Source organism: Bactrocera dorsalis, chromosome 3, assembly GCF_023373825.1.
Source record: "Bactrocera dorsalis isolate Fly_Bdor chromosome 3, ASM2337382v1, whole genome shotgun sequence".
In the NCBI taxonomy this organism is placed as follows: Eukaryota; Metazoa; Arthropoda; class Insecta; order Diptera; family Tephritidae; genus Bactrocera; species Bactrocera dorsalis.
In genome coordinates, this window is record NC_064305.1 from 79,156,313 (window position 1) to 79,177,605 (window position 21,293).

At 39.2% G+C, this 21,293-nt stretch overlaps 5 protein-coding genes across 7 annotated transcripts in view; 2 read left to right on the plus strand and 3 right to left on the minus strand.

Annotated features, from left to right (window-relative positions):
• The first annotated feature begins 2,880 nt into the window (after nucleotides 1–2,880).
• LOC105229935 (uncharacterized protein B0495.5) lies at nucleotides 2,881–6,848 on the plus strand. Its single transcript, XM_011210444.4, has 5 exons — nucleotides 2,881–3,540; nucleotides 3,637–4,146; nucleotides 4,213–5,367; nucleotides 5,694–5,902; nucleotides 5,972–6,848. Exons 1-5 carry the CDS (start codon nucleotides 3,362–3,364, stop codon nucleotides 6,433–6,435), a joined length of 2,517 nt encoding a protein of 838 aa, XP_011208746.2. The 5' UTR covers nucleotides 2,881–3,361; the 3' UTR covers nucleotides 6,436–6,848.
• A 643-nt stretch (nucleotides 6,849–7,491) lies between these two features.
• LOC105229936 (uncharacterized) lies at nucleotides 7,492–9,483 on the minus strand. 2 transcript variants are annotated; one of them, XM_011210445.4, is made up of 2 exons: nucleotides 9,208–9,483; nucleotides 7,492–9,011 (listed from the first exon to the last, which is right to left on the minus strand). In XM_011210445.4, exons 1-2 carry the CDS (start codon nucleotides 9,268–9,270, stop codon nucleotides 8,166–8,168), a joined length of 909 nt encoding a protein of 302 aa, XP_011208747.1. In that variant the 5' UTR covers nucleotides 9,271–9,483; the 3' UTR covers nucleotides 7,492–8,165. The 2 variants fall into 2 exon arrangements, with proteins under 2 accessions (XP_011208747.1, XP_011208748.1); XM_011210446.4 differs by having other exon boundaries at nucleotides 7,492–9,008; nucleotides 9,208–9,468.
• Nucleotides 9,484–9,799: 316 nt separating this feature from the next.
• LOC105229938 (T-complex protein 1 subunit epsilon) lies at nucleotides 9,800–12,424 on the plus strand. Its single transcript, XM_011210448.4, has 4 exons — nucleotides 9,800–10,056; nucleotides 10,548–11,529; nucleotides 11,593–11,747; nucleotides 11,806–12,424. The coding sequence occupies exons 1-4, from the start codon at nucleotides 9,949–9,951 to the stop codon at nucleotides 12,181–12,183; spliced, it is 1,623 nt and encodes a 540-aa protein (XP_011208750.1). The 5' UTR covers nucleotides 9,800–9,948; the 3' UTR covers nucleotides 12,184–12,424.
• Nucleotide 12,425: 1 nt separating this feature from the next.
• On the minus strand, nucleotides 12,426–13,741 carry LOC105229937 (endonuclease G, mitochondrial). Its single transcript, XM_011210447.4, has 2 exons — nucleotides 13,469–13,741; nucleotides 12,426–13,401 (listed from the first exon to the last, which is right to left on the minus strand). The coding sequence occupies exons 1-2, from the start codon at nucleotides 13,610–13,612 to the stop codon at nucleotides 12,589–12,591; spliced, it is 957 nt and encodes a 318-aa protein (XP_011208749.2). The 5' UTR covers nucleotides 13,613–13,741; the 3' UTR covers nucleotides 12,426–12,588.
• A 1,490-nt stretch (nucleotides 13,742–15,231) lies between these two features.
• The window catches only part of LOC105229939 (uncharacterized), a 43,383-nt gene continuing 37,321 nt past the window's right edge, over nucleotides 15,232–21,293 (minus strand). For both annotated transcript variants that reach the window (XM_029551858.2, XM_011210449.4), the window contains 7 exons: nucleotides 18,244–19,527; nucleotides 17,829–18,176; nucleotides 17,446–17,763; nucleotides 17,174–17,324; nucleotides 16,774–16,979; nucleotides 16,004–16,187; nucleotides 15,232–15,919 (listed from right to left, as the gene is read on the minus strand). In XM_029551858.2, the coding sequence (XP_029407718.2) occupies nucleotides 15,610–15,919; nucleotides 16,004–16,187; nucleotides 16,774–16,979; nucleotides 17,174–17,324; nucleotides 17,446–17,763; nucleotides 17,829–18,176; nucleotides 18,244–19,527 (2,801 nt within the window). In that variant the 3' untranslated portion in view covers nucleotides 15,232–15,609. The remainder of the gene's footprint in view (nucleotides 15,920–16,003; nucleotides 16,188–16,773; nucleotides 16,980–17,173; nucleotides 17,325–17,445; nucleotides 17,764–17,828; nucleotides 18,177–18,243; nucleotides 19,528–21,293) is intronic.

Sequence of the window (21,293 nt, forward strand, 5' to 3'; positions counted from 1 at the left end):
GATCGATGAAAACACTCTAGCTTTGACGGTGTTCGGTTCAGTAGCTGCCAGAGGAAGAACTTCACTCTGTTGGAGAGACCAGGTGGAGAAGGACCCAGCTGCATTTAGTATCTCGAATTGGCGCCAAATAACGAAAAGAAGAAGAAACAACTGGCGCGATGTTATTAACTCGGTTCGGTATTAATCGCTTACAACCGAACATAGCTCTTCCTTACTTCTTTTGGATAGTTTTTCTTTGGTATCCTATCAAAGTTGGAAGATCGAAAACAGCATTTGCGGCATATTTTACTGTTTTACTATCAAAAGGTTAAACTCACCTCAAGGAAGCCGTAAATTAAGAAATGTGTATGGAGAAGATGTGTTAATCGAACGTCAATACCAAAATTGTTTTGCAAAATATCGTTTTGGCAAATCCGATCATGAAGATGCTCAAGTCCTGGAAGAACTCTTGAAGCCGATGTGGATAAAAGAAGTCCTTGAATAACAACTCGAGAGATTGTCGAATTGTGGGATATCAAAAATATTGTTTATTTCGAACTTTGGCCCAACAATATCACGATTAATTCTGAAGTATTTTGTGATCAGATGGATAAAGTGAGTGATGCACTCAAATAGAAGAGGCCTATAATGATTAAGAAAAAAGGTGTGTTGTTCCACTTCGATAATGCGAAACCACATATTAGTTTGTTGACTCGCCGAAAGCTTTTGCAACTGGAATGAAATGTGCTACCACAGCATATTCTACAGTTTTGGCGCCTTCGGACTGTTACTTCATCCGGTATCTGCAAAACTTTTTAAATGAGAGAACCTTCGCCTCAAATCAGGACGTCAAACCCACTTAAACAATTTTTTTCTTGCAAGGATCAAAAATATCTTGCCTGTAAGATGGCAAAGATATTGGTTCAAAATGTAGAAAATTTCAGAAAATGCTTTACACAATAGGAAAATCGTGTTTAAATTGCACTAAAAAACGAAATTACTTAGAGTAAGCTCCAATATATTCGTACGATTTGCAAAGAAATAGCGTAACTGGATTTTAATGTATTATTTCAATATTACGATTTGAGCTTCAACAACATTTTTTTATTTAAGTATGTCGAACTTTATGCCTAAAAAAAGTGAAATATTTGGCTTGGAAAATGAAAAAAGTCATGAAGTATGGGCCGCCGAATTAGAAAATGATTGTTTAAAAGCAGCCGAATATACTACAGGGTGGGCCATCTAACGTTTTAAATTTGAATTATCTATATTTCGACATTGGAAACGTCAAATACCATTCGGAAAGTGACAGATATTCAGTAAAAAGTCTAAAATGGATCGCTATTCACTATTCTACAAGATTCAAAAACAAGGAAATTTAGCCAAGAAGGATTGCATGACTATTTTGCAGTCAGAAATGTTGATTGAATGCTATAAAAAGAAGTCGTTTTGCATTGGATACAAAAAAATTTACGACAACCCTAAACGCAAAAAATTATTTTTGAATTTGCGACCAGATACTAGGCAATAATTTTCCATCATGACGCTCGGCTTCATGTTGCAATACCGGTTTAAAAATACTTGGAAAAAATGCTGAGGGAGTTTCGCTTCTTCCGTCTTATATCCCAGACATTGCCCCTCTTCTGACTACCATTTGCTCTGATTCTCTTGGAAACATGGCATCAAAAATTGGCTTGATTAATTCTTGCCCGCCCAGCCGTCATAATTCTTTCGGAATGAATCCATAAATTGCCAGAAATATTGGAATATGTTGTAGCTTTAGATGAGCAATGCTTGACTAATGCTATTGTACATGTTTTTCTTAACTAAACGTTCAGATAAAAAAAGTTGTATAGTTATAGCCATAATAAATATTATGCAAGGTTGTTAATATTTTTAAAAAGATTTTCAGTGATTGATATAACAAACTCAATAAGAGGATATGCATCATTTCAATACAAGTAGTATTTAAATAGGTAAAAATAATTTGTCACTCACCTTTAAAAATAAAATTGTTTACCTTACAGCAGAGGATATTCATTACATTTTATTTGTTTGATAATACCTCTATATATTTTATTTTATTCAGGATTAAAATTCATTTATCATTTCTTTTGTTTTCATTTCTTTTTATTTTATTTTATTTTATTTTATTTTATTTTATTTTATTTTTTTATTTCATTTCATTTTATTTTTTTTATTTTACTTATAAAACTTTGAGAACTCTGAACACTGCAAAATTTACATACACACACACTTTACACATTGCTCTACGGAAGGCTTTTGCTGCACTTGTGGTAGATTTGCCACATACATACATACATACATATAACACACGAAAACACACTTCACAGCAGCAGCTTCCTTTCACTTAGCATTAATTTGCGACGCTTAAGAAAAAAATGGGCCACAGAAGCCTCTTTTACAGAAAATTAGCAATTTTATATTTAGATAAAACAAACCTGCACCAATCAACACATATTTTACACATTTTCCCGTTTGATTATAGAAATAGCGGATATATGCCTTTGCTAGCAGGAAATCCTGCATTTCGCAAAGAAGAAAGACACGGCAAAACAGACGAAGCGACCGGCTCGAAAGCACTTAGTGAAAAAGCACTTCAAGGCTAGGCATTCCATAGAATAAATATTGCAGCACAATGGTTTCGGTTATTTCAACACAATTTCACCAAAAAAACATACTTAAACACACTATAAAACATAAATTTAACTAATTTACCGAAGACTGTTGAAAACGTTTAATAAAGCGCGTCGGATATGGCAAACTGACAAAAGAACCGCTATTTCCGACAGTTTGAATGCCACTAAACCACCAACTGTCAATAAAGAAAATAAAATGCAACCCTATGTTTCGACAATTTTTGCCTTTGTAAACAAATTTGCGAAATATTTATTAGAGTTTATATACTATGCAGTTGAAAAAGAATATACATTTAATTAAATGTTAATTAAAACTAAAATTTCTATGTGCTTCATTTCCTAATTATAATTGTCCATAAATATTAGTTTTATTGTGCAAAATGTGAAAATACAAATCACAACAAATAGTGGCCTTCGAAATTGCATATGTCAACAAAATGCAAAATAAACGTGTGAACAACAACACAGACGGCAAGAATGACAACAACAAAGTGCTAAACCTGTTAATTGTCACTTGCCCACCAACAATTCATTTGCGATATCTTCTTACTTATTGAACTAGCTGTCAATGCTGCAGCAGCACATAATCTCTAATCTACAAGTTGATCAAACGTGAAAATAACGCAATTTTCGACTTTAAGTATTTGTGATTGTGTTTGCGAATTGCAAAGAGGAGTTGAGGACTATTTGCTACAACTTTATGTTGTACATCTTTTGTTGCTATGTTGAATAATATTCTACATCTTAGCTGGATACGTAAGGTCATAGCCAAAACGGTCGCACGAGTGCCTGTAACAAGAACAAGCAAGCAATTTATAACTATCACAGCAGCTGGAGCATCAAGGCGAACAAGTTGTACAGTTTCAGTGAAAAGAAGTATATTTGGAAGTGGTTGTGAAAAGTAAGTAGTAGCTTATGACGACAAGTTCACGTCTGATTATTATATATTTATAATTATTCTCAATTTAATATATTTCAAATATGCCAACATTTGTAGATACAGCAGCTTTGCTTATAGCAGACAACCTGCTCAAACAAGAAAAATGTCCGACAAAGGCGCAACCCAAAGCACTGAAGAAACGACGAAGAGCAGTGTAGCTGGTGCCACAGGTGACGCTGCCAAGCACACGAATCGCTTAATAAATGAAAAGTCGCCATATTTGTTGCAACATGCGCATAATCCCGTCAATTGGTACCCTTGGTGCGACGAGGCCATTGAACGTGCACGCAAGGAGAACAAGTTAATATTTCTCTCGGTGGGTTATTCAACATGTCACTGGTGTCATGTGATGGAACACGAATCATTTGAAAATGAGAACGTCGCTAAAATAATGAATAAGAATTTTATCAATATAAAAGTTGATCGCGAAGAGCGTCCAGATATCGATAAAATCTATATGCAATTTGTGCTAATGCTGAACGGCAGTGGCGGCTGGCCCATGTCGGTGTGGCTAACACCAGATCTGGCGCCCATTACCGCAGGCACCTACTTTCCACCAAACGACCGGTGAGTACACAAAACATTTGCAAGTATGAATTTCTACATAAGCGTTTAATTTACTCACACTTGCAGTTGGGGCATGCCCGCATTCACGACAGTGCTAAAAACGATAGCGTCCAAATGGCAATCGGATCAAGAGGAGTTGAAACAAACGGGCAAACATGTGATAAGCGCAATACAAAAGTCGCTAAGTGAAAAATCTACGACAGCCACCTTTGAACCAGGTAGCGCTGAGGCCAAATTGCATGAGGCAGTGAATATTTTCAAGCGTCGCTATGATCAAGAATACGGTGGTTTTGGCATGCAACCGAAATTTCCCGAAGTAGCGCGCATAAATTTTCTCTTCCATGCCTATGTTATCACCAAGGATGCAGATGTGCTCGATATGGCGCTACAAACGTTGCAGCATATCGGTCACGGCGGCATACACGATCATGTTTTCGGTGGTTTTGCACGCTACTCTGTGGATCGCGTCTGGCATGTGCCGCACTTTGAGAAAATGCTCTACGATCAAGGGCAGCTGCTGACGGCCTACGCAAATGCTTACAAATTAACGAATGATCCGGCGTACTTGCAATACGCTGACGGCATCTTTCGTTACCTGATGAAGGATCTAAGACATCCTGATGGTGGTTTCTTTGCCGGCGAAGATGCTGACTCCTTGCCGACAGCTGATGCTAGCGTCAAAGTGGAGGGTGCATTTTACGCTTGGACATGGGCCGAGGTGAAGCAGGCAGTGCATGCAAATGCAGCGCTTTATGCTGACTTGAAATTGGAGCTGGAGCGCATATTTGAAATTTACACACATCACTATGATTTGCGTCAAACGGGTAATGTGGAGCCCAACAGTGATCCGCATGGTCATCTCACGGCCAAAAATATACACATTGTGCGTGGCTCAAAAGCTGAAACGTGCGAAAAGTTTGATCTAACCGAGGAACAACTGCAGCGCGTGTTAGACATCACTAATGAAGTGCTGCACAAAATACGCGATCAGCGACCGCGTCCACATTTGGATACGAAAATAATTTGCGCTTGGAATGGTTTAGTGCTCTCCGGTTTATCGAAATTGGCCAATTGTCGTTCAGCAAAACGCGCTGAGTACGTCAAGGCTGCAGAGGAACTGTACAAATTTATGCACAAACATTTATATGATGAGGAGAGAAAGGTGTTGCTGCGTTCTTGCTATGGCCTTGGTACCGATGATTCTACTTTGGAGAGTGTATCGTAAGTTTAGTGTATTTTTATACCCGGAACATTCGTGTATAAATGATCAGCTAGATGAGCTGATTGGTTTTAACCCTGTTCGTATGTCTGCATATGCGTGAACTATTTCCAAAGTTTTTGAGATATCGCGCTGAAACTTTCCACACGCAATTTTCTCTTCAAGAAGCTCCTCAATTGTTAGAACCCCCACTTTCGGACCGCTATAATATACCTTACAAATTGATTGACAGTCGGGTCTACGTAACCGAAACGAACCTTATTTTCTTGCTTATTTGAAATACATACATATACTTATAAACATTGCTACAAATATTCAATAATTTCAGCGCTCAGAGCATCGATGGCTTTCTAGACGATTACGCCTTTCTCATCAGGGGTCTATTGGACTACTATAAAGCTTCAATGGAAGGCAGCGCGCTGAAATGGGCTAAAGAATTGCAGGAGATACAGGATACACGCTTCTGGGACGACACGCATGGTGCGTATTTCTACTCAGAGGCCAACTCGCCGAATGTGATTGTGCGACTAAAAGAAGGTGGGTAATCAGACAACAATCGTTCTTTATATCAAATCACCAACAAAAATAATGTTTTCCCTCACACAGACCACGATGGCGCCGAGCCATGTGGTAATAGCATTGCTGCACGCAACCTCCTCCTACTCGCTCACTATTTAGACGAAGACAGTTACAAGGACCGCGCCATTAAATTACTGGAATTCTTCGCTGACATCAATCCATTCGGCTATACACTACCAGCAATGATGTCTGCGTTGTTGTTGCACGAAAATGGTCTCGATTTAGTGGCTGTAGTTGGTCCGGACTCGAATACCACACATCGTTTCGTAGAAATATTACGAAAATTCTATATACCTGGCATGATAATATTACACGTCGATCCGCAATATCCGGATGAGACCTACAATCAACGTGTGCAGGATAAATTCAAAATGGTCAATGGTAAAACAACGGTTTATATCTGTCATGAGCGTGTTTGCCGTATGCCAGTTACTGACCCCGAAGAACTCGAACAAAATCTAAAAGAAAGATTCTTTAAGCAAGACGAGTGAAGTTGCGTTGAAATTTAGAAGATAACCTCTTTAAAGTTGTAACCAAAATAATTACAAATTACAAACAAAAGCAGTAGTGATAAAAACTTATTAGAATGCAGACGTTTGAAAAACGAAAGAGCTAGTGCAAAGCGCTAGTTACAATTCTGCTATTTAGTTTATAGCTCGTGTCTGTCAAATTTTACTTCGGTTCTGTTATTAATAGTGCTATTTACTTATTTTAAATAGTATATACGCAAAAATGTTTATTAAATCAATTGAATTGTATACGCTTGGCGATAAGTGTTTGTAATTTTGGCAGCGTAAAAAAATAATTGTGAAATTAGTTTTGCTTGATAAATAAATAGTCAGTAGAATGCTATTATGTAGTTTGCAGTGAACTTTAAACAGTAAAAAAATATAATCAGAACCCATTTCAAGTATTTTTATTTCAAAGCAAGAAAACATGATTGCACCGAAGCTATATTACCATTTAAAAATACAAATGTTCATTAAAGAGCTTGATTTTGACCGGCCATTTTGTCTGACAGTTGTATGCTATAGTGGTCCGACCTGAACAACTTCTTCGGACATTGTACCGTTGCCTTGGATGATAATACACGTCAAATTTCGAGAAGACAACTTGACAAACAAAAAGGTTTCCATACAAGAACTTGGTTTTCATAGGTATGTTTGTATGGCAGCTTTCTGCTATATTGGTCCGGTATCAGCAGTTACGACAAATAAACCGCTACTTGAAGAAAAATTGACGTGTCCAAATTTTCAGATAGACAACTCAAAAGTTGAAGGACTAGTTTGCGTATATACACACAGGCGGAGATGGCTAAATTGACTAGGTAATGCTGATAATTTGTCTGTATATTTATATTTTATAGGGTCTACGACGTTTCCATCTGAGTGTTATAAGCTTCGTGATAGAATTATTATACACTATTTAGGGTATAATTAAAAATTTTTGTGATTTATGAAATGGTTTCACTTTGTTTCACTTTTTGCATGCATTTTCGCTAAAGGGGCTTGTTGTTGCTGTCAATTTTATTGTATTAAAATCCACTGTTATTTTGTTTTATTTCTTTTTGTTTTTTAGTATTTATTTATTTGTTTTGCCGAACACAGAGCATTCCTTGTGTTCGCTACTCACACATTTACAACGCAAAATAATCAGAGAGATGTAAACAAACAATTCACACACAGAGTAATGCGGCGCATTTGGCCACTTATCATGCCCAGTTCGTCAGTACGTCCGCGCGTCATGGCATAAAATCCTGCGTTTGGAGGTCAGCTGGCGACGGGGCATAGAAAGAAGCACTGGACCGCTCTTCTACAATAGTTTACAATACAATTATATTTCATTTTTTTTTTATAATTTTATGTTTAAGTTTTGTTTCTTTCTTTAGTGTTTTCTTTTTTTCTTTTTTGTTCAAACAAAATATAAAAAGGAGAGAAAGAATATCTATCGTTACGTTTAAAGTTAAATTTACGCAAAAAGTTCAGTGAACAAATTATTTTTGCAGTACATTAATTAATAATTTAGCAGAAGAAATTCATATTGATCACATTGAGACCCATTTGGAAGGTAGACGTCTGCACTCGTCGTCATCATACTCGTCCATATTACTAATTTTAGTCATTTATGTTCCTTAACTCGGTTGTGTTGCCTTCAATTTCACTGTTGCAAGCCAACTTGCATCAAGTTGGCAGTGGTTAGACACGTTAGCGTATCTAACTTATTAGGCATCATGCATTGTCATGGCGGCATCGAAATTATCCATCATAGCGTCCATACGCTCCTGCTGCTCAAAGCGTGCAAAACGTCTTTGCCGCTTGGATATCCGTAATCGACGACGTATTGTAGCAACTTTGTAGCGTCTCAGTCGCCGAAAACGTGTCTCCTCTTCTTCGGCATCATCGTATTCGGGCGCGGACACTGAGTCCTCTTCTTCGCCACCACCACCCACTGCCACCGGGTCCCGAAAGAACTCTTTGGGATTCCGATGGATTTTGAAGATTTTCGCATTGGCGTCATGCTTTCGTATCACACGGGAGTTAACGCTAATGCCACGTTCTGGCGGTAGCTTAGCTGAATTTTCCTCCGCTAGCGTACCACCACCATTACTCGTATTCCCACTCACACCACCGGCCCCACTTGTGCCCAAACCACTACTAGTTATCTTAATAACATTGAAGAGTTCTGCTAATTCTGCATCGGTGCGTTGTTGTTCCTTGAGTTTCTTTTTGTACTTGGGTGCATAATCGAGAATGTAGAGGAGGCTGTTCAGCGGCTCATCGTCAGCACTACTACCATTGACGTTGAGATTGCTGGAGGCGGTGGGTGAGGGCGCAGGCGTATTATTGGCCGTCAGAGATGTGGGCGTGGATGGCGGCGCTGGTGGTGCGCCATGCGACACCGTATAACGGCGATGCGGCCGCTGTCGACGTTTCACAACCTTCCACGAGAAAATACTGGGCTCTTGCGGCACCAACTCCAGGTCATACATTTCACCTGTTTGCGGCGGTGGCGTAGAACATAATTCCACATCATACTCTTCATCCGATTTGGCCATTTCGATTGTCTGCTGATTGCGTTACCCACAGCGGCCATAACAAAAGCAGCAGTACATGAATACAAAAACATCAATTCCGGCATAATCGGTAAGGGCGTGAAAAGAAGATGGTTGAAAAATATGTAGATACACAAGGTACAAGTTGAAATTCAATTAGACATGGTTAAATTTCTGGAATATCCAGATTTAATGGAGTTGTGGCACATACCTGGAAGAGATATTCAGCCTCGGTATATTTTTGGTCAGCCAGTCGATGGAACTCCGCCATCATTGAGTCGGGTCGATTTGAAAAGCGTGTCGTCAGGAAAATAAACAAAAACAAAGTGAAATGACGAGAAAAACGGCGAATACGAGGAGAACGGAATTTTTCCCGAAATTTTTCACGATTTCCTTTTCCTCTTTGTTTTCGTTTCTGCTTTCGTGTTTCTTGTTCTCGTTGTTTTTTGTTTTGCTGGTTTTTGTTATTGTTTCACATGTGTTTTCATTTTAATAGATTGCCACTCGGTGGGGTCTATTCGTCAGAGTTTCAACTTAGCGGAAGTATACACAAACGGTTTTGTTAGCATGAAGCCCTGACGCTTGGAAAATAGCTTCGAATGCCAATGTGAATTGAATTTAATTTCTCGTGTAAGATTTATAATGATATTAACCAAAATCACAAAACATATAGTAGTTGTATGTTAAATCAATTATTCAATTATCAATTATTAAACTCTACACAATTTTTATTTCGCCGAATGCATCATTGCAGTAGCCAGTGCTGCCATTCACAAGGCCGTCATGTTTGACAACCGAAAATCTGACGTTTGTTCAGCCGGTTCAATTCGTGTAGTCTTGTGAGAATTTTTTCACCTTTCAAATTTCGTGGTTTTTGTTTCACAGCGTCCGAAAAGTGCGAAAATTTATCTGCGTGAATCCAGCGAATCCAAGCCCGAGAAATTAACTCAAAATGTCCGCCTTCCCGGGTAGTATCGCCTTCGACGAATACGGTCGTCCTTTTATAATTTTACGTGAACAAGAACGCGAAAAGCGCATCACTGGAACCGATGCTATAAAGGTTGGAATAATAGCTTTTCAAAAACAAAAAATACATATTTAACTCATATATTCGGTGAAAAGGAAGGATTTTGTGTAAATTTTCACCAAAAGTGATAAATTATTATTTGAGTGACTAATGTTTTTGATACCGCTCCCGAAATTTCCAGACGGCAGCAGCTGCTTTTGTGTTCACTTATTTTTCAATGATACTTTTCCGAAAAATTGCTAATTTTTTGTTTTAATTGTAAAAAAGTGCTTAAAATACGGAATATACTTAAAATTTTAATGATTTTATTTGTAAATCCTATAAATTCTGTAAAGAACCGATCAGGTGTGTCCATATGACGTCACGTCAATAATGGCGTGCATTTGTGAGGTTAAAGACGCTGTGACTCAGCGGTGTATTAGTAAATTACAAAGACCAATACCATTTATATTATTTTTATTTTAAAAACATTTGAGTTGAATCCAATTTTCCTTTCGATAATTAGAACCATATTTGCTTTACAGAGTCACATTTTGGCCGCACGCCAAATCGCTAGTACGCTGAAAACATCATTGGGTCCAAAAGGTTTGGATAAAATTATGGTTAGCGCTGATGGCGATGTGACCGTAACAAATGATGGTGCCACAATAATGAAATTGATGGAGGTCGATCACGAGATTGGCAAACTCATGGTACAATTGTCACAATCACAAGATGACGAAATCGGCGATGGCACCACTGGCGTCGTTGTTTTGGCCGGTGCTTTACTTGAGCAAGCTGAAAGCCTTATTGATCGTGGCATTCATCCAATTCGTATTGCTGATGGTTTCGAATTGGCGGCTCAATGCGCTGTTAGACAATTAGAATCTATTGCCGAACCATTCCCCATCGATCCCAAAAATAAGGAACCACTCGTACAGATTGCTATGACTACATTGGGCAGTAAAATTGTGAATAAGTGTCATTTGCAAATGGCTACCATGGCCGTGGATGCTGTGTTGAACGTGGCTGATATTGAGAAGCGTGATGTGAATTTCGAGTTGATCAAAATTGAGACCAAAGTTGGTGGTCGCATGGAAGATTCGATGCTGGTGAAAGGTGTTGTAGTCGACAAAACCATGAGCCATGCACAAATGCCGAAAGTGTTGAAAGATGTAAAGCTTGCTATACTCACCTGCCCATTTGAACCACCAAAGCCCAAGACCAAGCATAAGTTGGATGTCACTTCGGCCGAAGACTACCGTGCGCTGCGTGAATACGAACAGGAGAAATTCGTAAACATGGTTAAACAAGTTAAGGACGCTGGTGCCACCTTGGCCATCTGCCAATGGGGCTTCGATGATGAAGCCAACCATTTGTTGTTGCAACACGAATTGCCTGCGGTTCGTTGGGTCGGTGGACCGGAAATCGAACTGATTGCTATTGCCACTGGTGGCAGAATTGTACCACGTTTCGAGGAATTGACAGCCGAAAAGTTGGGTACTGCTGGTTTAGTGCGTGAATTATGTGAGTAAAGTCTGGTTGCTTTGTTGTTTAATGAAATTTTGCTAATAAATGTTTTCTTTATAGCTTTCGGTACTTCCAAGGACAAAATGTTGGTTATTGAGGAGTGCAAGAATTCCAAGGCTGTAACTATTTTCCTGCGTGGCGGCAATGCCATGATCATTGCCGAGGCCAAACGTTCTATACACGATGCACTTTGTGTTGTGCGCTCGTTGATTAAGGTAACAACAATACAAGCCTTCACATAGTTTATGGTCTAAATTATAATTTTCTTTCTAGGATAATCGCATTGTCTACGGTGGTGGTGCAGCTGAAATCAGTTGCTCTCTAGCCGTTGCCAAAGAGGCCGATCAGTTGTCCACTCTGGAGCAGTATGCCTTCCGTGCCTTCTCTGTGGCCCTCGAGAACATACCACTGGCTTTAGCCGAGAACAGCGGTTTGCATCCTATCGAAACATTGTCCGAGTTGAAAGCACGTCAAGTTTCAGAGAAGTGTCCTAGCCTGGGTGTGGATTGCATGCTGTCCGGTGATTCGGATATGAAGAATCATAATGTAGTCGAATCGTTGAATTCCAAGAAACAACAGATCCTCCTCGCAACACAATTGGTGAAGATGATACTTAAGATTGATGATGTACGCTCCAAGGACGGGCAATAAATTTGCGAAAACCGCACAGCATTAATACCATATACACACTAAACTCATCTCATCATCTACTTAAAACGCATTTGTCACCGTCTGTACGTCTGCTTCACTTTATAAAAATTTAATAACTCACTATGATTCTATGTTTTAAAGGGACGCGTGCGCATCCACAAGAATACTGCTCGTTTGCGCCGTTGAACAATTGTAATTTGTTTGCTTAATTAATAAAGTACTAAAAGAAGGAACAAATTAAGTAGTATTTTGTTTTTATTGTGTTACTAATTACTAAATATGTTACAACGCTGTTAGATAAAGGAACATCTCAAACTTAAAATACCAACAACGGTAAACGTTTCTTCGCAAATTTGAAATTCAACTACTTTTTAATTGCACAAAACCCGTTATGCCTGCTTACGTTCAGGCTTTCTTGCCGTTGATACGCCTCAGCTGCTTCCGATTCACTTGGTCGAAGAAGAGTAGACCCGCTGCGCGCTCCACCGTTTCTGGTGGCACTTGAAACACCTGCAGTGGCGTGTCATCGCTGATCACTTGATTAGGCATTACATAAGCCTCCATATCGAGTTGCTGATCTGCGGTTTCACCCACAATCACTTTATAAAAATGCGTCGGCACCGCCACAGTATTGGCGCCGATTACTTCATATTTCACGTAGGTCTTGCCATCGTCTTCTTTACGCGGCAAATACAATGGTCCCGTGCACACGTATACATTCGGATATGTCTGCGTTAATTTACGCACATACATCTCCAGTCGATTCCATGAATCGCGATTAAAACCCTGCCCCACTTGCGGCGCCATATTCGATAGAAAGAAGGTGTCTTCACAGTGTTTCTGATGACGCCGGTGATTGCCTGCCGCCGCCATGTGTCCGCGATCATAGCCAGAACGTCGGTAATCGGTATTTTGTGCGCGAAAGTATGGATGTATACTTTCATCGGCACGAAAGTCACATTTGGAACGATCTACCGCGTCGTTACGCGCCACCGATGCGGGTGTGAGATGTTCGAAAACCCAATGTGGCACGCGATTGCGTCGATCATAGGACAGCACAAAATCGGAGTAAGAGCGTACGTGATCGAGACCGGGGAAACCGTATTTCATGATTTGCGAAATGCGCGCTGGTGTGGCGGTGAGGTTCACTTCCTCTGCAGGCACTGGCACTGCAGCGGAGACAGTACCGAAAATGGGTAGTCCAGGACGGCGTTCAAACTAGCGACATAATAAACAAATTTTGTTGAAAATAAATTGTGCACTGTAAAAGTAAAGCATTTCTTACCCTCTGATGTGCATCTTGTACAAATGTTCGCTGCTCTGTATGTGGCGCCTCAATGTGTTGACGCTCTACGTATTTACCCGTGTAGTAGGCACAAGTCGCAGCCGTCGCACATACTACTATATTTCTAACAATTCTTTTATTCATCTTTTTTTCCAACTACTTAGATAAGCATGTATGGCAGTAATTGTTAATTGAATATAAGCGTATTATGCACTTATCCCCACGTGAATTCCCTTATATCAGTTCACCTGCAGGCGAACAGCTGATTGTGGTTATCCAATAGCGCACAGCTGTATGTGCACTGTGTGCCAATAAGCAAAATGAAATTTGCCTGCCATTAATTGGTCTATATTTATGCTGACCGATCCTTAATTTTTTAATCTTTGTACAATTTCATCTCTTTTTTTTTTCAAAAATGAAAATTATTTTTATTAGAATGTGCTATTATTTTGTTTTGTTTACACTTTCTGCAATACTTATCGACATATGAATTATCGATAACTGAATGTGGCCTCACTGACAGCACAGCGTCTGTTGGCTCTCAAACTGCGCATTCTAGCGGTTATTTTGGCAGTTCGTGATATCCGCTATACGTTTTTGTGCATCTTCCGTCGGTCGTGATTAATTTTGTTAAATTAAAGTGGTTTGTTTATATATTTCAAGTGTTAATTTGTGTAGTCGTGGTAATATATATGAAAGTGAAGTGCTGAAGAGTGTTTTGAGTGCAATGCCTAGCTTTGAAGTGCAAATTTGTGCCCAGTAGTATTTGTGTCTGCCGGTTGTGTGGTGAAGTGGTTTATCCTTTATTGGATCAATGTTTCCGGTTAATGAAGGTTTATTTCCTTGTTTTCTCAATCACTTGAATGCAAATGTGGAAAATGCATATTAAAATCAGTTTGAAATCAATAAGTTTTGATGCGCCCATAGGAGCCCCACAATATGCATATGTGTGTATGTGTTCAGTACGGCGCTGCTATTGCGGTAATGCAAAAATTTGTGTTCGTGTGTGCATTGCTGGCAATGAAATTAGTTTCCAATAAGCGTATGCCATAATTTGTGTTTGTGTTGCTCGCTATTTCGTGTGAGTGATGAGTGTTTATTTTAACAAAGTGAAAATAAAGCATAAAGCATATTTTTATTTATTGGTTGAAATTTACATATGTATGAAGAGTTTAAAATAATAGAAAAGGTAAATTGCAATGTTTTATTTCAAAAAATGTAAAAGTAAAAAATAATGTAATTTGAAAAAAAAAATTATAAAAATTAATAAATAAATAAAAAAAAATAATTTAAAAAAGTATATTTAAATAAGTGTAAGTAGTGTTTTTATAAATAAAGGTGGCTCCAGAGACAACGACATACACTTCTTCATGTTGGTAAGTCTTAGTCAATTTTTATAAAACTAGTTTATTTAATAAACCTTGATACTTTGATATGTTGTCATTTAAAACTTTTTTGGTTTGTTGTACCTATATTAACATAATAGAAACCAAGTGGAGCTATAATAAACTACACAGGCGAATTTCATAGCATAAAAGGGTTTAAAAAGATTTTTATCTTGATTTCGATCGGTCAGTTCGTATTAAATATATGAGGTTTGCACCGAGATCTTAAGTCTATTGTGCCCCCTTCTAAGTCACCTAGTCCCAGCATATTGATAGGCGATGTGATCCTTATTTGGAAATAAATTAAATACCCCTCTGCATATTAAAAATTCCTCTTGTTATTCTTAAATGAGTTCCTGTATCCACATTGACAACAAATTTGAGATTAATTAATTTTTATTTCACGTTAAATAAATACAAAACTACATTGGAAGCGACATTTTAATACTTGTTTTAAACTTAGTATTATTAATAGTACATTTTAGTGCTAGCCGAACATCTAGAGTTAGATCTACGGGGAGCAATTTATATTATTTTGCTTTTTGCAACTTAAATTTTTTCGAAAAATGCCAAAACTGGCATCTAGAAATTCCGAATCTCTTAGCAAATCACATTTAAATTTATTTCTTAATATTTTTTTATCATTTTTGGGTTTTTTTGAGTAAAAATACAAACACTATAAGTAACTAACTCAACTAAAAGTTAAAATATATATATAGATTTTTTTGGATCCCAAGCCAATTGATTGGCGCGGCGCTAGCATGATTCCTTATTGCAGTCGACGAAATTACTAAACTCTGTAGAATTAGGTGGCCCCTCGCTGTAGAGATATGTAACGGGCCATAGACGCGCGGCGGTAAAATCGCTCAAACTCTGCAAGCCGCCGGGTCGCGGCGGTCGCTGATATTCATTGGTTGCTGTGCTGCTGTCGAGGGTATGCTTCTTCTTGTCGCCCTTCAGCGAGGCGAACTTAAAGCTGGAGTGTGTGATTGACGTCGTTTTGTTGCCTGGATAATAGCGATCACTACATTTGCGCCACTGATCGGCCTCATCGCCCACAAAGCACCTGAAGATGGTTGAAGCACAATTAGTTAGTGGTTACGAAGTTGTAATTTATTGCTAATTAGAATTATTATATTTAAGTATTTACCATGGATAGTCGAACCCCTGCGAGTAGCCACAGGGGTGTTCAGCCTTGCAGCAGTAATCCCACGAGCCAATCTCACCACCTTCGATTTCGCACGAATAGAAACCAGTTACAAGATTTTTCGCACACGGACTGCTCGGGCGACATGCCTTACCGGTGACGGTATAATGACGCCAGGCAACATCTCCTAAAGTTTTTAGGTTTAAGAAGGATTTTTGTTGTTGAGAAATCAATATTGTGTATTCAGGGTGCTTGTTTTTGTTAGATTTACCAATACCAGGCAATAGCAATATTATTTATTCATATTTACTTGGAATCTGGTACTAAATGGTTAGGTTGTCATATACAATACGGTTATACAAAGAGTTTGAGCGACTTAAAGGCAATGTGGGTAATGGGGTAATATGAGTACCAGTAAAAAATTTGAGGGTCAATACTTATTTACACAAATCGTTAATTGTTTTTAGTAATGTTTGCTATCTTACAAGGGGCGCTATCTTGGGAGTATATTCTATATAAATAGTTTACATGCTATTTCACTTAATATTACTTTTTTTCTTTATTTTGTTAGCTTTTTCTTTACTTTGTTAGCTTTTCACCACCAAAACTAAACCATTTTACAGAAAGTTGCTAGACTTAAGGCATTACGCTTTGAATTTTCTTGAGTCATTTTTATTTCTTCATTATAAATATGTATTTATATTCCTTACAACTGCAACTAGTTGTTATTTACACTAGTACTGAGGTGCAACAGGTTAGAATTTTCAGTTTACCCGGTTCACGGAATATATCCATACGCCGGTCGTTATTCACACGAGATCCACCGATAGTGTTCACTTTATCACGACAAGTCCAATCGAAGGGATTCCAAGCGAAGAGCCAATAATCGCGATCATCTGTATGTGTGTAATGGACGTTCAATTTCAATTCGGTTTGATCGAGATCGGAGAGTTCACAGTTGTAGGAAGTGGCACGAGAGCTAACAGTGGTTAAAAGGATATACATTATTGAGCTTTTAGTCAATGAAAATTGAATGTTTTTTCAGGCTTTGATGGAATCACGTCAAAATGTCAAGAAGGTCAAAAATATCTCAGTCAAGATCTCAAGAAGATGCCAGTAAACAATTTTTTCAAAAATTTCGAATCACTTGCCTAGACTATGCCTAACACTTACCCATAGCTGAAGGAGTAACACTTGAAGGATGTAGTTTCCCGATAACGAATACATTCCTTCTTACATGCAAGCTCAGAAGGCACGGATATCACTTTCTTAATAGCTGTAGAGAGGAGTTTCGCCGGCGAACCATAGCCCAAATAACACACCGCTGAAAATATTAAAGCAGAAAACACATTAGAAATGTTTACACTGGAGTGAAAAAGAGATAGAGATGGAGGGAGAGTGAGAGTGAGAATGAGAGAGTAAAAATCCATAAAGCTTGCACTAACATTTCTTATGTTTATCATCGACGATCGGCTGTATCTCACAACCGTGTCCGTAACTTGCGCGCTCAAACACATCGAAGACCGCATCCTGGATTAGATGACGCCCTTTGTCCATGTCACGCACCGGCCAATCACTCAACTGACAGTTATCAATGACGCTGGCATGACGCTGCTGCCCGTAGCGATAGGCAAAGGCGCGACAAGTGAACTTGACCGATTTAATACATTCCATTTCACATTCGCCGACCGAACGCACGGTCAACGAGTCGCGCACAATGGACTTGTAGAAACGTGTTGCATCGATGGCACGGAAGAAGCACTCTGTAAGAGAAAAGAAAGGAAATGTGAACTTTTAAAGTGAACCAAAAAACGTTAAAAATACGTACGAGCATTGCGTGGATCTGTGAGCGCGGTGCCCGGTCTTGCGCCATAATGACCTGGCTCATCGCTACGTGAAGGATTTCGACATACATCCAAATCATCAGACATAGAATATATGTCATAATCACGATCAGGTTCAATGTCTACGTAATAATCCAACGAGTTAATGGGACGATCGCACAACATGCAATTATCGCGCCCGGCTTGATTGTAACGGTAACTATAGGTGTGACAGATGAAACCATCCTGTCCCGAACACAATTGTTCGCATTCCACAAGTGTTGGTACAGTCGTGGAATGTTTTATCGCGGTTTTGTGCAGACGAAAGCCTTCACCAATCTTCGCCGAGCATTCTGTAATAGTAAATGGAGTGTAAACAAATAATGTATGTGCACGTAATTGTACTGAAACTCTACGCACCATCCGGGCCTGGACGCCGTGTCCACGAGTGTCTGTAATCGTGACGATCTCTGAATCCTTCCGAACCAAAGCCGCCATAACTGGAACCAGGATAACTCAGCACCGAGTTCGGTTCACGTTGTGAGCCAGGTCTTGAGCCACCTAACTCGAAATAATTGAAATCGAGCGGATCTCTACGCCGATTATGTTCATTCAAACCCCAATACGATGACTGTTTATTATAACTGCCACCATAGCTACCGCCATAACTGCCCCAGTCTTTCTCCTGCCCTATCAGGTAGGGCACAAATTTAGAAGAACCTTTGTAACTGCTCGGTGGTGGTCCATCACGATCCAAATAATTATGTGTCGATGGTGGTGGTGGTGGTGGTAGTCCCGGTCTATACGAGTCTGGTGGTCCGGATGGACCGCTTACTTCATGCGAGCCAGGACGATACGGCGAGTAGTCAGGACCTGGCCTATAAGGTGGACGAAAGCGATCGCTTTCCGGTCTGGGACGATAATGTGCACTATCATAACCGGGACTGCTTGGTATACTCTCCCAACGATCTGGTCTATCTGGGCGATAACGATGCTGTTCCTCCGGCCGTATGTAGTCATAACGATCCACAGGTCCCGAACCGGTGCCGCTACTACCATAACCACTCGGTGGCGTATGCTCAAAATAAGAAGAACCATGCGAAGAGAACTCAAATGCGCTTGAATGGTGATACTCTGAAGACGATGATGGCGGTGGCCGATGATCATATGAAATCGAGGAAGATGGTGGCGGTGGTCCCGACGGATGATAGTGATCAATGGCAGTGCTGCTTGGTGGGTGATAACGATGTTCATCGCTCCCATAGCCGCTGGCGCTTGGCGGTGAAGGCAAATAATGATGCTCCTCACGATACGGCGGTTTATCGCTCCAACCGCTCGGTTTCAAATACAACGGCGGACTACTGAGTGTGCCACCCTTCGAACATTCACGGCATGGCGTACGTCTACAACTAGGCGGTGCATTGCGATCACGTTCATAATAGTCATAATCGGGATGTCGCAGCAAATTCGAGTCGCGTTGACTAGAACTGGAGTACAAGTCAATTTGCGCCAATGGTATCTCGATCAGTTCACAATCGCCCTGACCATGGCCGGACGGATCGAGTCGATAGTTGAAACCTTCGCACATAAAACGCTTCTCGATGCCACACTGACGCATACAATCCTCGACGCGTTCGCATGCGAATGTCCTGCGTACGAAGCGTGGCGAAATGCGTTTGCCAGCCAAAACGCGTCGGAAGCAGGCTGCAATGTGAGAAGAGATATATGTATAGAGAGGAAAAGATAGAGTGTTATATAGTGAACAGTTTATTGTACAAAAATTCTATATTTTATATCTTTTTGTAAAAAAACGCCATAGTGGCATGCTGCGCTGCATACGGTGGGGTATTTCGTATTCATTGATGCTGTTGGAACATGACGCTTGCGTGTACAACACGTTCCGTCTATGGTGGTCACAAGCGTAACGCGAAGGTCAAACGTTAGCATGGAATGTTTGATTGTTCATACCACCTATGTATGCTGACAGCAACAGAAACAAGACAGCAAAGTTGGCGTTAAGCCCAAACAATTGCAGATTTTCCGATACAACGCTTTAAATTATTTCCCTTTTCATTCAACGCATTTTGGGCTACTCATTACTCTTACACACAAACATAACCACTTTATGGCGCCAAACTATACAGTATTGGGTATGTTTGTAGATATGTATTTTATGATTACAGCTGTGTAATAGGCAAGGCATGACTAGACGTTTCTGCCGCTAAGCAAAAATTATTTCAGATGAAATGAAAATTCGCAGTTACTAAAGAAAAATAATACTCTTCGCAAGTGTTGTTGTAGTTATGTCGCGGATATGCTAAGTAAAACACTTGCTTACAGTAAGTATATGCACAGCTAAGTCAGTCTGCCTTTTTTTCAATTTTTTCGCATCCGTTGCTTGTCAAGTGTAGCTTCTTCACATTCACCCGCTTGAATGCGTTTACATTTGTTGCTATTGTTGTTTTTCCGCATTAGTCAGAAGAATTTATATGCTTCTTTAAGTTAGCGCTACCAACTGCCGCAGCGGTATTATAGAAATTAGAAAAATTACTCGCTTTTCAACACGCATTTTTGAGGTCATTATTTTTCTAGTTAATTCCGCCTATTATAAACCCATTCCAAGTACAATGACCGTTGTGTCAAACACTTTTGACCTAACAAAAGAAATATAGGGGTAAAAACAGCGCTGCAATTTTCTTGCAAATTACTGAGAAGAAGAACTTTTTAGCTTTACTTTTACTCTAGAATAAATTTGGTATCATTAAAATTGACCTGTTAGTATTATTTTAACAAAAACTTCGTTACTTTCTTGTTTTGGAGTGGTTTTGCTCTTGTAAAATAAACAACAAAAAAACGTGTTTGGCCTTAATGTAACTTAATTGAGGTTATTCTTTAATATAATTATAAAGAGAGTGGTTATCATAAAATAACTTCTTCTACTCTTATTAAAAAACACAATCTTTAAATTTGTTTATCTGCTTGCTTTTGAAATAGGATCCTTGATCTCATCTGAATCATAGAAACTCTAATAATAATTTAATACGAGTATTATTATACAGAAGCCTTTATCCTGCTCTTTGGTTCCCTCTCTACCTCCTAGTTATTTAAAAGGTTTTCATACATCTTAAGTTGAAGAAAAAAACCAAAAAGTAGTTTACTTTTGAAATCCGAAATATATTTTTCAGTGCAGTCGACTATTTTCCTTGAGATTATGAAGAAACTGAGCAAGAACAACAGTGAATATTCTATCATCATTCACTCAAGAACTTATATTGAAGAAAATTGTATTTCCGCAGAACCTTTCTCTCGAAAACTCGTAACGCCGACTCAATAGATGTTGTCATCGTCCATGCCTCTGCCCCATATAGCAGGACGGGGATGATGAGTGACTTGTAGAAGGGAGAGAGAACATTCCGTACACATCACTTAATTTTCGCATTGCTTGAAGTGCAATTTTACCCTTTTTGATA

Bases quoted from the DNA above. Each gene is read 5' to 3' on its own strand.
- LOC105229938 (XM_011210448.4), top strand. From the start codon at position 9,949: ATGTCCGCCTTCCCGGGTAGTATCGCCTTCGACGAATACGGTCGTCCT. The intron at 10,057-10,547 runs GTTGGAATAATA...TTTGCTTTACAG, and splicing joins CTGGAACCGATGCTATAAAG to AGTCACATTTTGGCCGCACG. The intron at 11,748-11,805 runs GTAACAACAATA...TTTTCTTTCTAG, and splicing joins TTGTGCGCTCGTTGATTAAG to GATAATCGCATTGTCTACGG.
- LOC105229937 (XM_011210447.4), bottom strand. From the start codon at position 13,612: ATGAATAAAAGAATTGTTAGAAATATAGTAGTATGTGCGACGGCTGCG. The intron at 13,402-13,468 runs GTAAGAAATGCT...TTATGTCGCTAG, and splicing joins TACAAGATGCACATCAGAGG to TTTGAACGCCGTCCTGGACT.
- LOC105229936 (XM_011210445.4), bottom strand. From the start codon at position 9,270: ATGATGGCGGAGTTCCATCGACTGGCTGACCAAAAATATACCGAGGCT. The intron at 9,012-9,207 runs GTATGTGCCACA...TAACGCAATCAG, and splicing joins AGGCTGAATATCTCTTCCAG to CAGACAATCGAAATGGCCAA.
- LOC105229935 (XM_011210444.4), top strand. From the start codon at position 3,362: ATGTTGAATAATATTCTACATCTTAGCTGGATACGTAAGGTCATAGCC. The intron at 3,541-3,636 runs GTAAGTAGTAGC...CAACATTTGTAG, and splicing joins TTTGGAAGTGGTTGTGAAAA to ATACAGCAGCTTTGCTTATA. The intron at 4,147-4,212 runs GTGAGTACACAA...TCACACTTGCAG, and splicing joins TACTTTCCACCAAACGACCG to TTGGGGCATGCCCGCATTCA.